Source organism: Populus nigra, chromosome 8 (assembly GCF_951802175.1).
Source record: "Populus nigra chromosome 8, ddPopNigr1.1, whole genome shotgun sequence".
NCBI lineage: Eukaryota > Viridiplantae > Streptophyta > Magnoliopsida > Malpighiales > Salicaceae > Populus > Populus nigra.
In genome coordinates this window covers 1,623,232-1,639,096 of record NC_084859.1, presented here as the reverse complement: position 1 = coordinate 1,639,096, position 15,865 = coordinate 1,623,232, and the positions used below count along the sequence as shown (strand labels likewise).

Here is a 15,865-nt window from a genome sequence, read left to right as displayed (position 1 = left end):
TGTGAAGCTTCAAATTTATAATTGGAAGGCAATATCAATTGATAATTGTCAAAGAATTAAATTAACCTAAAAGTTTAAGTTATTAGATAAAGTTCTAAGATATGATTTATATTTTCTCTAACAATAATTTTTGTTAGAGAATAAACTTTATCTCAATCAGGATCGCCAACATTAAAAACTAATTTGTTACGGATAATCCAAATAGACTGCAAGATACCATAGCAAAGCATATAGATGGCTTTGCGCTGAAATTTTCCATGTAACAAATGATTCCATTCCAGCAAAAGAAGCTGGACAGTCTTTGGCATACACCCATTGCATAAAACAATTCCAGAATCTCCAAGTCACACAGAAATGAATACAAAGGTGATCAATGGTCCCAGTTTCCATATCATAAAAAGAACAACAAGCATCATCATAACTAATAATTCTTTAGTAGGAAAAAAATACCCTGGTACTACTACCCTGGAACAACAACCACAAAAACATCTCAATTTTAGGAGGAAATATAGCTTGCCAGAGTGAAGTACCAAAATTCTCAGATACTAGTGAATACCATCAATGAGAGCACAAGCTAATTTAACTGTGAATATCTCATTCTTCTCTAACTGCCACACCCTTCTCCCAGATGAATCAGAAATAGATAAATTCCTCTCTGCTTCGGCAAGAAGAGACTTCAACTGCTGACACTCCCTTTTTTCAGCTTCATGTATGACACCACATTTAGCATACATGTCAATGAACGCGTTTGATGATGGATCTGATCACACTGATTCGTTGTGTTTTGTAACGATGATGTAGTTTCAATGGATTCACTGACCAAATTCCAAGCAATCCAATTGACCACAAGCAGAGAGCACACGAACTAATGTTCTCCATTGGAACAAACGCCGCCTCCAGCATGTTACAAACCATTCTAAAGCTTCCTTTGGGTGGTTACCCAGCAATCATGGCACTCCAGGAAACCACATTCCTCTCCGGCATCTCATTAAACGACATCCTTGCCAGCACTAGCTCACCGCTTTTAGCATACCCATTAACCATACTCGTCCAAGAGAACACATCTCTAACTCCCATGGTATCAAAGATCCCCCTTGCAGAATCCAAGCAGCCACATCTCACATACATGGTGATTTACATTTCTAGTTTTACATATTCGTGAAAACTCTTCCCTAATCTCAAACCCCCCCTTCTGCGGGCAAGCTGACCGAGCGGCTATCATAGTGACCTCTTCTGGCTCTACATTGCCCTCCACTGACATCGAGTCAAAAAGCTTCCAAGTCTCATCCCAACAGTTACGCTTAGAATACCCATCAGTCAGAGACAGAAAGTCCATCTCTAGCAGGAATTCCATCAAACAAGTGTCAAGCAAAACCCAAACAACCACGCAGTTCATAAAAACGAGCCAATCCATCTTGAAACAACATAGCATAAGCAAAACCCATCTTTCGAATAACACATTGAACTGATTTCTCCTCCTAAAACTCTCAAAAACTGCTCGCACGCTTTGAGCGCAAGAACAAAGCTCCTACAGTCCATTTCAGCGCCATTTTGAAGCATTTGGCAGAAAAACAAGAAGCCACTATGGCCCATTTTGGCTTTAGAGTAGCCTCTAATCATGGTATTCCAAATATAAGTACTGGGGCCTTGTATCTGCGAAACCAGAAGACGAGCATGATTTATACTGGAAAGAAAGCCTGGGGGTAGATTAGCCAGATTATAAAGGAGAAGGACTTATTTGTACTTTTCCAAGACTTTGAGTCAAAATAATACCGCTTCTTTTCCTTCAAACGCAATCTCGTCCTACGTTCCAGGGAATCTTTTTACCTAATCTCTTAATATATATATGAATGGCATCTTTGCTTAAGCTCCTTCAATTATTGCTTTCGAATATTCTCATGGTATTGCTCTTTGTTTTTGAGGATCCAATTAATAAGCAAATCATGGAGACTTGGCTGTTGACCTCAACACTCTCGTCTGCATTGACCGAAGCATTGACCTCTTCAATCTCTTGGATGTGAACCAGGCCTGGAATATTGGGTGTTCTTGTTTTTGATACATGTAAAGAGGTAAGCTAAGCATCTCTTTGAAGATCTCTCTAGCTGCTGCAGCGATGCCAAATCGCTTTCTTTCTTCCAGTTCCTAAGCAGGAGTTTTGTATAGCTACCAACTTCATTTCTTTGCGTTTTGCTCCAGGTTTGGGCCAATTTTGATGCCTTTGTGAATCCCTCCATCTGGGCTTATCAAAAGAGGAGGAGAAAAGGAGTAAGTTTCTCTTCTCAATTTTGATGCCTTTTGTGAATCCCTCCATCTGGACTTATTTTGATTCCCAAACATGGGGTTTTGTTTCAGTGCTTCTTTATTGAATTACTCTCACTATTCCCATTACATTCTGTGAATTTTGAAGGACAAGACATGTTTCAATTCAATACTGAGCTAGTTTCTTGATGGTTGCTTGCTTCAAACTTCTTTACAAAAGAAACAAAAAAAAACTCTTGAGACATCACAAAACCAATCCGTAATACCTCTAAAAGTTTTTAAGGACATGTGAATGAGTAAGCAAACTTCACATAAACTAGGAAGGACAGAGGAAGTTGGACTCTTGAGTTCACAGGCTAATGGTGGAGTCCATGTTACAATTGCTTCAGTCCGGTTTTCGTTCTGTTTTTTCAATTAGAACTAAATGTTTCAGTTTCATAGCGTTTCAACAAATCGTTTTGAGATTGAAATGTTATATGTAAGTAAAAATATTAATTCAACAAATGTAATTTCAACTCAAATCCACGTATAACCTCAATTTAAATTTTCTATCTCTAGTAAAAAAAAAAGTTAAGAGTTAAACTGGTATGATGTAATTAATTTGATAAATTCAAATACAACTTCAACTATTAAGAAAAATATAATTTGACTAAAAAAATTCAAGGTAATATATTTTTTAAAAAAATATTAAGACGATAATATATTAGATCGACCTGGGTCAATCTAAGTTAACTTTTTAAATCTTTGATCTGAATCATGAGACTATAATAACTTCAAATGAAAATAAATTATGCTATTATTAAATAATGAAATTGAAAAAGAATTCGAAGGGACATAAAAAGATGACTTTTCAAAATAAAATTATAAAAATGCTATTGGCAATTTGGTAATGCCTTTCTAAAGTTTTATTTAACATGAAAAATCACAATATATCTAGAGATTTCTTATAAAATCTTATCCAATGATCGAATTAAGAGATATGATTAATTTCATAAAATTAGACAATATATTTTTTTAAAAAAACTATTGCCTCTCTTTTTTTATTTTTAGATATCCCATTTTATTTCATCAGTCGAAAGTTTTATAAATAACAGTTTTTCCAAAAGTCTCCAAAATATCATCAAAGTCTTAGAAACATAATTATATTACGATATGTTATTGATGGATTTGAATCAATCGATCTTTGTTTCATAGCATCACCAATGTGTTAGTTCCCATGATTTAAAGAACAATATATGTGTTAAATCTATTTCTTTTTTATCCATTTCGATTTATTTATCCATCAAATCAATGGAAATCTTCATTTTCAGACACTTGAAAAGCGCACAAAATTGAAAAACCTGGAAATGTAAAAACCTGGAAAAAAAAAAAACTCTTGGAAACGGAATTTGAGATCAGTACATATATAGTATATAACTCATACTATTAGAGACAGAATCTGATCATATATAAATAATTAAATCCATTATTGCTGAGAATTACATGCAGATAACATTGATTATGATCACTACAAACACTCAAACATAAACACGTACATAAATTTACGCACACAAAAAAAAACAAACAAACTTAGGAAATCCATTCTTCTATATATATCTGGATCTGGCCGAACATCCACGCTCCATGCAAATAATAGCTAGTTAGCTCTTTGTCACATCACCCCAAGCCTCCTCACCAAGCAGCATGATTCTCCTCTTAGCTTCAATCCTGAACTGTGACCCCAGGTTATGGTCATCCTCACGATGAAGAACAACCTTGTCACCAACTGTCAGTCCATAATCATCAACAAATTTAAGCCAGCCCATAGAAAGCACTGGCTTGTCATAAACTCCGTTTCTCTTCAGGCAACGAATAACTCGAAGCTCACCATAGCTATCTTTAACATGCAAATCAACATAATTATTTCCAGCAAAATCTAAATGCTGTAAGCAATGAGTTGGGAACGAGAACCGAACATGGACATCAGTATCTCTCAACACTTTGCTGAAGATCTGCATTTTTTTCTCAAGGGTCGTGAAAAAAGAGAGAAATTGTTATGTTTAAGCTATCTGCTGGGATTGATATGGTTTCTTGGGGAGCTTGTTAATTTATAATAAATCAAAACTAGCCAGCTACTGTATTCACGGTAGAAAGACATCGAGCGAGAGATTTCGGAAATCTTGTTCATTTGATCGATTTCGCATGGCGTTATTTAAATCTTGATGGGTTATTTGTAGATAGAACTAGAGAGACGCAGGCTTATGACTACGCTTTTTCAAAGACTAAATGAGTCGGGAGGTACGCTCGTATTGCCTCTCGTGCACCTCGTTCGTTCTAACTTGCGAAAACCAAACACTTGCTGAAGATCTTGCATGCATGCTTGTCTAAGTGTTTAGTGAGCTTCAGCATTTTGGGCAACATGGGCAATGGCCAAGGACCCCATTTAATAAAAAAACTACAAGAATAAATAAGGTTTATTTTTCAATTATATTTTATGAAATGAAAATTGTTCTTTTTATTATTAGACATACATGAATAATAATAAATTAAAATATATTTCTTAAAAATTATATTTTAAAAGGTTTCATTAATTTATAATTTTATCTAGGATCCCTATTTATTAATTTCAAGTCTAAGTCTGGTCATGAACTTGGGATAATGTCCCCTCTTAAGAGACGAGGCTTTCACCCCTCACTTCAATTATCTAGGATCAGTATAATATTGAGCATTAACAAAATAAAATAAAATAATTACATGTTTATGGAGTTATTATTCATGCTCAATAATTTTGACAGTGTGTGACTTGAAAATGAAAATGGAGATTTATATAATACATTGCATAAGATTTGTTATCAGTTAATTGTATTTTACCATTATTATTGGCTCTTGTGATAAAGCTGGTTCTTGATCTTGCAGGCGTGTGCTCTAAGTCCGCCCAAAGTTTCATCAATAAGGTCCACAGAGAGGGAGAGCTACATCCTGCGTTTTCTTGAGATTTCTGCGAGGTTTTTGTTCGAATAAGCAACAAGATGCACGATATTGTTGAAGGGCAAATCCTTCCATGCGTGTCCAAAATTCGAAGTCATTTTCAATTCAAGGTCCACGATATATTTTTTATAATATAATAATGCTAGAATTACGCTCGATCTCCTCAGCATGCATCGAGTAATCGCTTTTGGATTTCGAGTTCCACTGATTTGAAATGCTCGGTGTCTGTGTTGCATACATGTAATCCAAAGATTTTTGCGAGGTTTGAAAAATTTGCCACACCGGATCACGTCTGTACCACCGACCGAGACCGTCAGCGCTGTGGGCAATGACGTTTCTACTCGGAGGAGGGTATACGATTTCTTTTTGACAGGCAGCGGTTTCTTATCCTTGTTCTTTACGCTCGATCTCCTCAGCATGCATCGAGTAATCGCGTTTGGATTTCGAGTTCGAATGATTTGAAATGCTCGGTAGCCCAAAGAATAAATGGTGTCTGTGCCATTGACCGAGACCGTCAGCACTATGGGAGTGCAATGACGTTTTACTCCGAGGATAGATAGTTTAGACACAAAAAAAAAAAAAAGGCATACTTATCTTGTAATCCGAAACATGTTTGTTCGTTTTATATTTATATTTCAACTTTCTATTTTAAAAACAATAATCAGTGCATTAATTAGACGGACAATTACTATCCAATCAGAATTAGTTTCACAATTTACACGGCTGAATCTTGAAACACCAGCCCAGTTATTGGCCATCTTAAGCTTCAAACGCAACTGCTGAAACCTTCTAACTCACTCTTGACTTCCATCTGGAAGTGCTTCACCGTTAATGCTATGATCATCCTCTTGCATATTTTACTTTGCTATTTTTTTATAGTTGTCTCCCAACAAGGCAGGTCTTTGTTGAAAATTAATTTTTTTTTTAATTTATCCTTTGACATTCAGTTATTAAACCCTTAACTTCATTGTTTTACTCTTTTCTTTTTATTGAGTTATCTCGATTTCATATTTTGGGTCATAGGTTAGTCAAGTTAACTATAATTGCCTCATGTTTTTTCACTACAAGATTTCACAGTTTTACCGACGGATATATTCCATCGGTGTGTGATTAGAAGTTCGTTGGTGATTTATTTACCGACGTCCTCACCGACGGATTACTTCCGTCGGCTTTCCTTTCATCGGTGATTCCCTATTCCGTCGCTATATTGGTCGGAAAAACAAAAAAATCGTTTGCCAATGGTTTTACAGATGGAATTTGCGCGCCAAAAAAAAGATTCCCGCTTGAAATATACTGACAGATTTTTATTCCGTCGGTGATATCGTGCTTTACCGACGGCTACGTACCGTTGGTAAATCTGTCAGTGGGTGTATGAAATACTGACCGAATATATCTGTCTGCAAATTCGTCAGTAAGTGTGGCAGCTACTGTCAAATGCCGACAGATTAATTCCGTCGGTAAGACTGTCGGTGAATGCTACTGTCAAATGCCGACGGATTAATTCCGTCAGTAAAATCCTTGGTAATAGTTTTTTCTAAATTTGTTTGTAAAAAATTATTTAGAATATATAATATAAAACTATATAAATTAATGGTAATAAAAACCAATTATGCAAATAAAATTTATATTAAACATAAAAAAAATCAAAGTTAAATAATATTCATTACAAACTGAATATGTTTCAAAAAAAATATTAAATGAAGTTTTAAAGGTAAATAATGTTTATTACAAATTAATATAAAGGTGGAGCTGGAGGAGGAGGAGGAGATCCTGGAGGAGGAGGCTGGTGGTTATACGGCCAAAAAGGATTAGGTGCACATGTTCCACTATGTGTTGCCATGTTCATGACCATTTCGCGAAGCTGTTCATAAGCCATTTTTTGTTGTTCATAAGCCGCTTTTTGTTGTTCATACTCCGCTGTTTGTTGTGCTTGAGACGCTTTGATTTGCTCAAACTCCGCTTTTTGTTGTGCATGAGATGCTTTGAGTTGTGCGTACTCCGTTGATAGGTGGTCGTATTTGTCGGTGAGCTGAGCCGTGTGTTGCTGCAAGGCCACGAACTCCTTAAATTGGGAGCTCGATATTGATTGGGAGCTCCCAACGGTTGAAACACTACGGGTCGACCGCAAGTTGTCGGCCGTAGTGTTGGAGAGCCCGTAAACCCGATTTTTATTGGGTCCACCTGACGATCCAACCTCCATCCACAAATCCGGATCGAATTCCGGATGGGTCAAAATATCGTCCCCGTATCTCTCCTTCAACCGATCATTATAGGTCTCCTAAAAATAAAAAATGTAATCATCATATTCAATTCAATAAACATAATAACTTACAAAATAAAATGGTTGAACAAACATACCACGAAATGTTGAGCACTGTTATCAATGAACTGTTGTGCCCCGTTTTGGCGGTCTTGACTCCGCACGTGTGTCTCCACAAACAGCTCCATTGCGCTCGGCTCACGTCCAAGAGACGTAGCCTATAATGAAAAAAGATATATTAACAATAACTTAATTTAACGATATATTTCATTTAAATTAATCTTACCATCCGTTTCGCATGTGCAGCAAACAGAACGGAGCCGCCAGTGTGCGTTGTCACCAAGCCATGAATTGGCCGATTCTGGTTGCCAGAACCGGACTGTGAGCGTCGTGTGAATCGCTCAGATGTCACGTGCTCAAAATAGTGTGACCATATATCTTCCGGGATGTATATCGGTTTGAAATCCCTCCAAATCACAACATTGTTCTAGCCTCGGAAACCCCTATCCCTCGCGGTTTTTTTTGCTCGTTTTTGTGCTTCATACCAAAAATCACGCAACCTACTTCACGCAACCAAAAATTACATTTTGAAACATAAATTTTTATCTAAAAAAAATCTTGTATTGTTTTTTATCTTACCTAGTTGCCGTATGATTTTTCCACACCCTCCTCACAACAGTGTTATGCTCACTATCCCAACAGAATTTGTGCTGTGTATAAATAAACAAATTTAAATAAAAATAATAATTTATTTACAATTATATTAATAATTTATTAGAAATAAGCTGAAAATTATAAATTAACACCAACCTGAAATCTGTCAAACCATGCATTGATTTGAGGCATCCATTCAGGATGCTTGGATATCTGACTCCATTGAAACATTGGAATCTCCATCGACGATTTAAACGCCGATGATATTACTCGAGCGGCCTCAATGTTTGTGAACCTAAAAAGAAATGAAATAAATTAAATAGTGATTACTTCATAAATTATGTTGTAATTTTTTTAAAGAAAAATAAATCCTTAACAAACTTATATTGAAAGGTCGTCCTTCCACTGTGCCTCGTACTTGCAGGAAAATTGATTCCGCTGCGAAGGCAGCCCGCCTCTGTTCTGTGAAATAGCGCTGTAAGAGGCAGCATCGGTTGACGGCGCAGGTGGTATAGGTGCCTCTTCTTGAGAGGTACCTAAGGAAATATCATCATCACTGCTATACGAACTAGTTGCGACCGTACGTGAGCGACCAGCTCTGATTTTCATTATACGCATCTACATAATTTTATACAAATAATTATATAATTAAATTCAAATGTTAAAAAAAAATTCGACAGCACCTCTCCTATACTGGATACTACCCAAATCCACAAACCTGCACATATTAACAAAAGCCACAACCAATTGACCCATCTACTATACTAATTATTCCAACATATTCAATTACTAATCCTAAAGTAAATTCAACATTAAGAATTACAATTCAACAAATTATTCAATAATTATGTCAATACAACAAAACAATAAATTAAAAAAAACTCTAGAATAACAATCAAAATAAATGGAAAAAATTAAACACAAATCATGCAATAATAGAGTAAAATTAATAATTATTCCAACATATTAAATTCAACATTAACAATAAATATTCAACAAATTAACTAATAATAATTATGCCAATACAACAATAAAATATATTCAATAAATAAAAAAAACTATAGACTAACAATTAAAATTAATGGAAAAATTAAACATAAATCATGCAATAATAGAGTAAAATTAACAATTATTCCAAAATATTCAATTACTAATACTAAGGTAAATTCAACATTAACAATTACAATTCAAAAAATTATTCAATAATTATGCCAATACAACAAAACAATAAATTAAAAAAAAACTCTAGAATAACAATCAAAATAAATGGAAAAAATTAAACACAAATCATGCAATACTAGAGTAAAATTAATAATTATTCCAACATATTAAATTCAACATTAACAATAAATATTCAACAAATTAACTAATAATAATTATGCCAATACAACAATAAAAAATATTCAAAAAATTCAAAAAAAAAACTATAGACTTTAGCAATGAATTATGCAAAAAAAACTATAGACTTTATCTACATTACAAAAAATACACCAAAACAAAAAACATAACACAAAAAAAACCCTTAAAGTAAAATGAAATAGAAGAAATACATACCTTAACTAATGGAGATTCACGAGAAAAGTTGCTAGAGATTGCTGGTGAAACCTTTGAAGAACGGAGAGGAAAAGAATCGGTGAAAAACTGAGGAGAAGAAAAAATGAACTGAAGCGGCAATCGGGGAACTTATATGCTAGTTTTACCGACGGCTTCACCGACGGATATAAAATTAATTATTATTTTAATTTATTCCATCGGTGAGGTGTCAAATCTCCGTTGGTAACTTTTGAATTTCTCACCAAAATTTTTAATGACCCTCCATATTTTTGGTGGTCCGTCGGTAATTCTGTCAGCAAGCTGACGCGGTCAGAGATGCATTTAATGCACAATCCTTTGGAATTCACGCGGTCCGTCGGTAATTTTGTCGATAAACTTGACCCGCCGACAACGTACCGACGGACAACGTCGATGATTATGGCATTTCAAGTAATTATTTTCGAACTCTCTGTGAAATGCCGACGGATATAAATCCGTCGGTATAGGCGTCGGTGAATGTGGCATTTCAAGTAATTATTTTCGAACTCTTTGTGAAATGCCGACAGATATAAATCCGTCGGTATGGGCGTCGGTGAATGTGGCATTTCAAGTAATTATTTTTGAACTCTGTGAAATGCCGACGGACTTAGTCCATCGGTATGGACGTCGGTGAATGTGGCATTTCAAGTAATTATTTCGTGTTACAAAATATATCATCCATGATCAATAATTATTTCAAGTAATTATTTGGTAATTGTGGCATTTCAAGTAATAAATATTTTGTGTTTCAAAATATATCATCCATAAGCTAAATTACATGAAAAAAAGGGTTTTACATAGGGCTTCATTTTGGTAGTTAGTCAAAATTTTCTTCTTCTTCATCATCAATTGAATTGTCATCACCTTCATCGCAATCTTCAATATGGATATCATCTTCTTCATCGACATTTGCTTGTCCGCTAGAGCTCAAAACAAAATTCAACTCCTCTACGTCAACATTAACAAGACTATCATCGAAAACATGAAAATTTGAATTTTCTTTCAATTCAATCGAAGGAGCAACTCGATATGGTTCAACCAACTCACTAACTTGAAAGACTTCATCTTGCACACTTGTGTCTTCGTTCTCATCCTGAACAACCTCGACACGACCCCGGGGTTTCATTTTTAAAACGGACAACCAATCCACTTTTGATTGATCCTTTCTAAATGAAGGGGTGTATGTGTAATAAACTTGTTGACATTGCTTTGCGAAAACAAAGACATCGTTTATGTTGCGGAGTCTAGCTTTTGAGTTGATTTCGACCAGACCATAGTGTGGATTGATGTAACCATATTATTCGATAGTTTCACCCACATTTAACTAGTGTTTTCCCTATTTTTTTATATATAAAATTCCTTGATATTTTTTGTTTTATGTTTTGAAGGCACTTTTGGATGAAAGATGCAAAAAGGAGTAAATTGGAGATAATTGGCAGATTTGACCTTTAGTCGATGTTTTGTGCAAAGCGTGAGCTCGAAAGGTTGAAATGAAGTGATTCCAGTGGCATTAAAAAGCTAACATCCATACCTTTCTGGAAATCTAAGGCAAGAAAATAAAATAAGGAAGAGCATGGAAATCACAGCCTTCAAAGTCAAATCTTGAAATCTGCCAGTGTTGACCTTCGGCCATTCCAACTTGAATATCTGGGGCTACAGAAGTCCAATTGATGAAAACTCAATTGTTTTGGATTCATGACTCAAAGATCTATAAACGATCCAAATTTCAGCCAACAAAAATGTCATATGAGGGAGATATGAGTTTTCAAAGATGACATCTAAATTCTACCAGCAAACAGGTTTTGTGAAGAAATGAGTCCAAATTACGTTCTGAAGCATCTAAACCGATATCTAAGTTTTTATTTCAGCAATTTAGCTCCTCTAAGTCAAAGCTTGAAGATTTCATGCAAGGCTATTTCTCCTTTTTTTTAGGAAAATAGTTATTGAAGTACTTAAATGTAAACAGTCTACTTAATGGTGGATTATTTTGTAAAATAGAGACCTAGGGTTTCCTAGGATATAAAAAGAATGAGAGAAGAGAAGGGGGGCAGCCAGCCAAGAAGAGAAAAATGCCCCCTTCCTCAAGAACTGTGAGATTTATTTTATCTTTTCTTTTCAGTTTATGCGATGAATATGTTTGTTCTCCTAAGCTTATTTTTCCTATGATTGTTTATTTTAATTGCCAGAGCGGACTCTAAGCTATTATTGTAGACAATCTATTGCTAAGTTTGATATCAAAACCGGAGTTGTGGTATATGAACTTGTGAAGCAATTGAGTTTAATAATTGTGGTGGATCTACGTTATTAATCTTAGGAAGAACATTCAATCAAATCAAACGTAGACTGCGGACAGTTATGTTTTCTTGATTAATCAACTTATCTAGTTTTTAAGGCTGCCATTGAATTAAATTACTAGTGCGGACACTGTGGTTGTTTGATGGTTAGGGTTAGTTATACGGCAGATCCGTTAACTAACCAATGTTAAGAAGAGATAAATATTCAGAATATAAATTGATGTTTCGTTTCCATGATCAGTTCTGATTTTTGTAGGTGGATGTGTGATTGTGATCAAGGTTTGTTCTCTTGATAATTTTCTGATTTTATTAAATTTTGTTTGATAGTTTTCTGTTTTCTTTTGCTTTGGCCTAGATAACATCCAAACCCCCCCCAAATTGCATATCATCTAGCATAAAAATCTGACTTGAATCTTCCTTGTGGGATCGACCCCTTGCTTGCTCTATACTATCTTGTGTGTTATGTTTAAAGCTAGGGTAATTAATTTGTTCGACCGCGACATCGCAACAAATTTTGGCACCGTTGCCGGGGAGGAAATTTTAGTTTATTCTTGTGCTATTATTTTTATTTGCTGTGATTGTTATTTCTTTTTCTGAAAAAAAACAGAATTTTTGCTTGCTGCAGTACTATTCATTACAGCAGCGGTACTGTTCAAAATAGATTTTTTGGTGGAATTAGGTATCGGCCTTTTGTTTCCTGAAGGGAAACGACGTTCTAAACAGGACTAGTGTTAAAACATTGGCGCCACCCTATCGAGGCCAAATTCTACTGTTTTCTAGGGTTTTTAGGCAGTTTTTGTTTTCTACCATAGGATTTTCATACAATTTGCATTGTTTTTGATCTCTTGTGTGGTTGGTTTCTTTTGAGTTTTCTTGATGATTTATGCCAGTAACCCGTTCTACTAATCAAAGTCAAGTGCAGTTGGATCTCGAAATAGAAAAAAAACTTTACACAGGTTACGAAAGGAAGCTCGCCTTAACACCATGGTTGTTGCACGACAACAAACACTCAAGGAGCTTGTTGCTCCTAATGTGAAAAATCAACCATTGTGCATAAACATCGAAAATAATGTAAACTTTGAGCTCAAATATGGTTTTATACATTTGCTACCAACTTTCAATGGTCTTCCAGGAGAAGATCCTCACACTCATCTCAAGGAATTCCATATGGTTTGCGTTGGCATGAACCGAATGGAGTTGACAAAGAATAAGTTAAGTTGAAAGCTTTCCCTTTCTCTTTAAAAGGGGCAGCAAAGGCATGTCTTTTCTCCATTCTCCCAGGTTCAATTGGAACGTGGAATGGCATGAAGAAGATCTTCCTTGAGAAGTATTTCCCAGCATCTCGAGTTGCCAACATAAGGAAAGAAATGTGTGGGATTCGACAATCTCATGGAGAGACACTTTCCGAGTATTAGGAAAGATTTGAGCAACTGTGCATTCAATGCCCTCATCATCAAATACTCGATCAGCTGCTCATTCAATATTTCTATGAAGGATTGATGCCTACTAACCGTAGTATCATTGATGCTGCAAGTGGAGGGGCATTGGTAGATAAGACACCCGAGGCTGCACGCCAATTGATCTCAAACATGGCAGCCAACTTGAAATAGTTTGGCACTTATGGAGACTTCACAAATAAACGAGTAAATAAGGTAAGTATTTCTAACCTTGAGAATAAAGTTAATGATCTTACTTCTCTTGTGCGTTCTTTGGCTTGTGGTAATGTACAGCAGGTGAAAGTTTGTAGCATATGCTGCTTACAAGGACATGCTTCAGATATGTGCCCAACAATGCAAGAAGATTATATTGAACAAGCTAATGCAGTTGATGGAGCATTCAATGGACAACCTCAGCGTAAGTAAAATCCTTTTCCCACACGTACAATCCTGAATGGAGAGATCATCCTAACCTACGGTATGGGAACCAGCCTCAACAAGGCAATCAAGGCCGATAATTCCATGCCCATGGATTTCAGCCCCAACAGAATTATCAAGCAAGACAACCCCCTCCATTCACAAACTCCAATGTTATGGGGTTGTCATCCAGTGATGATCTTCGTGAGATGATGAAAACTTTGGCTTCTAACACTGTGACCTTGCAACAAAATGTCATGTCTTTTCAATAGGAAACAAGGTCAAGTATTCACAACTTAGAGAAGCAAATAGGGCAAGTAGCTTCAAGTGTGGGGAAATTAAAGCACAAATGAATGGAAAATTGCCCTCCCAAGCATTGAATCCAATAGAGAATGTTAGTGTGATCATGCTACGAAGTGGGAAAGAACTTGAAGAGAAAAGGTCAAAACGAATTGAGTACAAAGAAGGAACATCCTCCTCCTTTACAAACTGAGCCATCAACCAACACTCCAAAGGTAACTCCTTATTCAATGAATTCCAGTTTTAAAACAATTCCACTCTTTTCTGTGAGTTCTTGTAGTTCAAAGAAAAAGGACACAGAAAAAGAGATTTTAGAGGTTTTCAAGAAATTAGAACTCAACATTCCTTTGCTTGATGTTATCAAGCAAATTCCTAAGTATGCCAAATTCTTGAAGGAGTTGTGTACCACTAAGAGAGCTTTCAAACTGAAAGGTCATGAAATGGTAAGTATGGGTGAAGTTGTATCTGTTGTTGTTCAAAAGAATATGTCTTTGAAGCAAAAAAACCCAAGTGCGTTTACTATCCCATGTGTTATTGGTAATGCTAGTTTCAAAAGGGCCTTGTGTGATTTAGGTGCATCTCTTAGTGTTATGCCCAAACATGTTTATGATTCTCTTAGTCTTAAGCCTTTGAATAAAACTAGCATTGTAATTCAACTTGCGGATCATAGTTTTGTTTACCCACTTGGTGTGATAGAAGATGTCCTAGTCAAGATTGATAGTTTGGTCATTCCATGCGACTTTTATATTCTTGATATGGAACATGATTCTTGTGATTCATCAAACAACACTCCCTTATTGTTTGGAAGACCATTCTTGAAAACTGCCAATACAAAGATTGATTGTGGTAAGGATACTTCATCTATGGAAGTAGGAGATGAAAAGATTGAATTTAATTTTCATGATGCAATGAAATATCCTTATAGTAATGTTTATTCTATCACATGCTATGACCAAGTTGATAAGTGTGTGCAGCAAGTTTTTGATTTTGATTGTGAGGATGGATTAAGCGTAGCTTTGAGCTATAGCTATGATTTTACCAAGATAGAAAAGATGGAGAGGCATGTATGTGTTCCCCAAAACGTGCATGACTCGACATTGGATTTGCAAGCTTTGCAAATTGTCCTCCATGATGCAGGAGTCATTTACCTCATCACGGACAGTGAATGGGTGGTGCCCATCCTTTTGGTGCCTCTAAAGATTGGAATTACGTTGGAAGAAATACAAAATGATGCTTATGAGAATGCAAGGATTTACAAAGAAAAGACTAAGAGTCTTCATGACCGAATGATTACAGTTAAAATTACAAGTTTAGAAACCAACAAAGTACTAAAGGTCAATGGGCATCGCTTGAAACCTTTCTATGAAGGTTGGACGACAGAACTCACCGCTTCTGTGGAGTTAGCTGAACCAATCTATGAAGAATGAGCATGCAACATGTTGAGCCAAGACATAAAATAAAAGCGCTTACTGGGAGGCAACCCAGCACAAAAAAAACAGATTTGCTTTCTTTTTCCTTTATCTTTTATTTTTCACATTTTACTTTATTTTTGTCATTTTCCAATATTCCTTTTCTTTTATTTCAACATTGAGGACAATGTTGTGTTTTAAATGTGGGGGTATTGGGAGAATGTTGGTTTTCTAATTTTGGTTTTCTTTGTTATTTTTCAAAAAAAAAAATTATGTTCGATCTTTTGAACTCCCATT

At 35.6% G+C, this 15,865-nt stretch overlaps 1 protein-coding gene and 1 long non-coding RNA gene across 2 annotated transcripts; one reads left to right on the top strand and one right to left on the bottom strand.

The window, feature by feature from the left end:
• The first annotated feature begins 1,832 nt into the window (after window positions 1-1,832).
• On the top strand, window positions 1,833-5,382 carry LOC133700331 (uncharacterized). The gene is made up of 3 exons (XR_009843381.1): window positions 1,833-2,069; window positions 2,197-2,265; window positions 5,155-5,382. It is a non-coding gene; the product is annotated as an uncharacterized LOC133700331 (long non-coding RNA).
• On the bottom strand, window positions 3,508-4,297 carry LOC133700329 (uncharacterized). Its single transcript, XM_062123824.1, has one exon. The coding sequence runs from the start codon at window positions 4,254-4,256 to the stop codon at window positions 3,900-3,902; it is 357 nt and encodes a 118-aa protein (XP_061979808.1). The 5' UTR covers window positions 4,257-4,297; the 3' UTR covers window positions 3,508-3,899.
• Window positions 5,383-15,865: the final 10,483 nt, after the last annotated feature.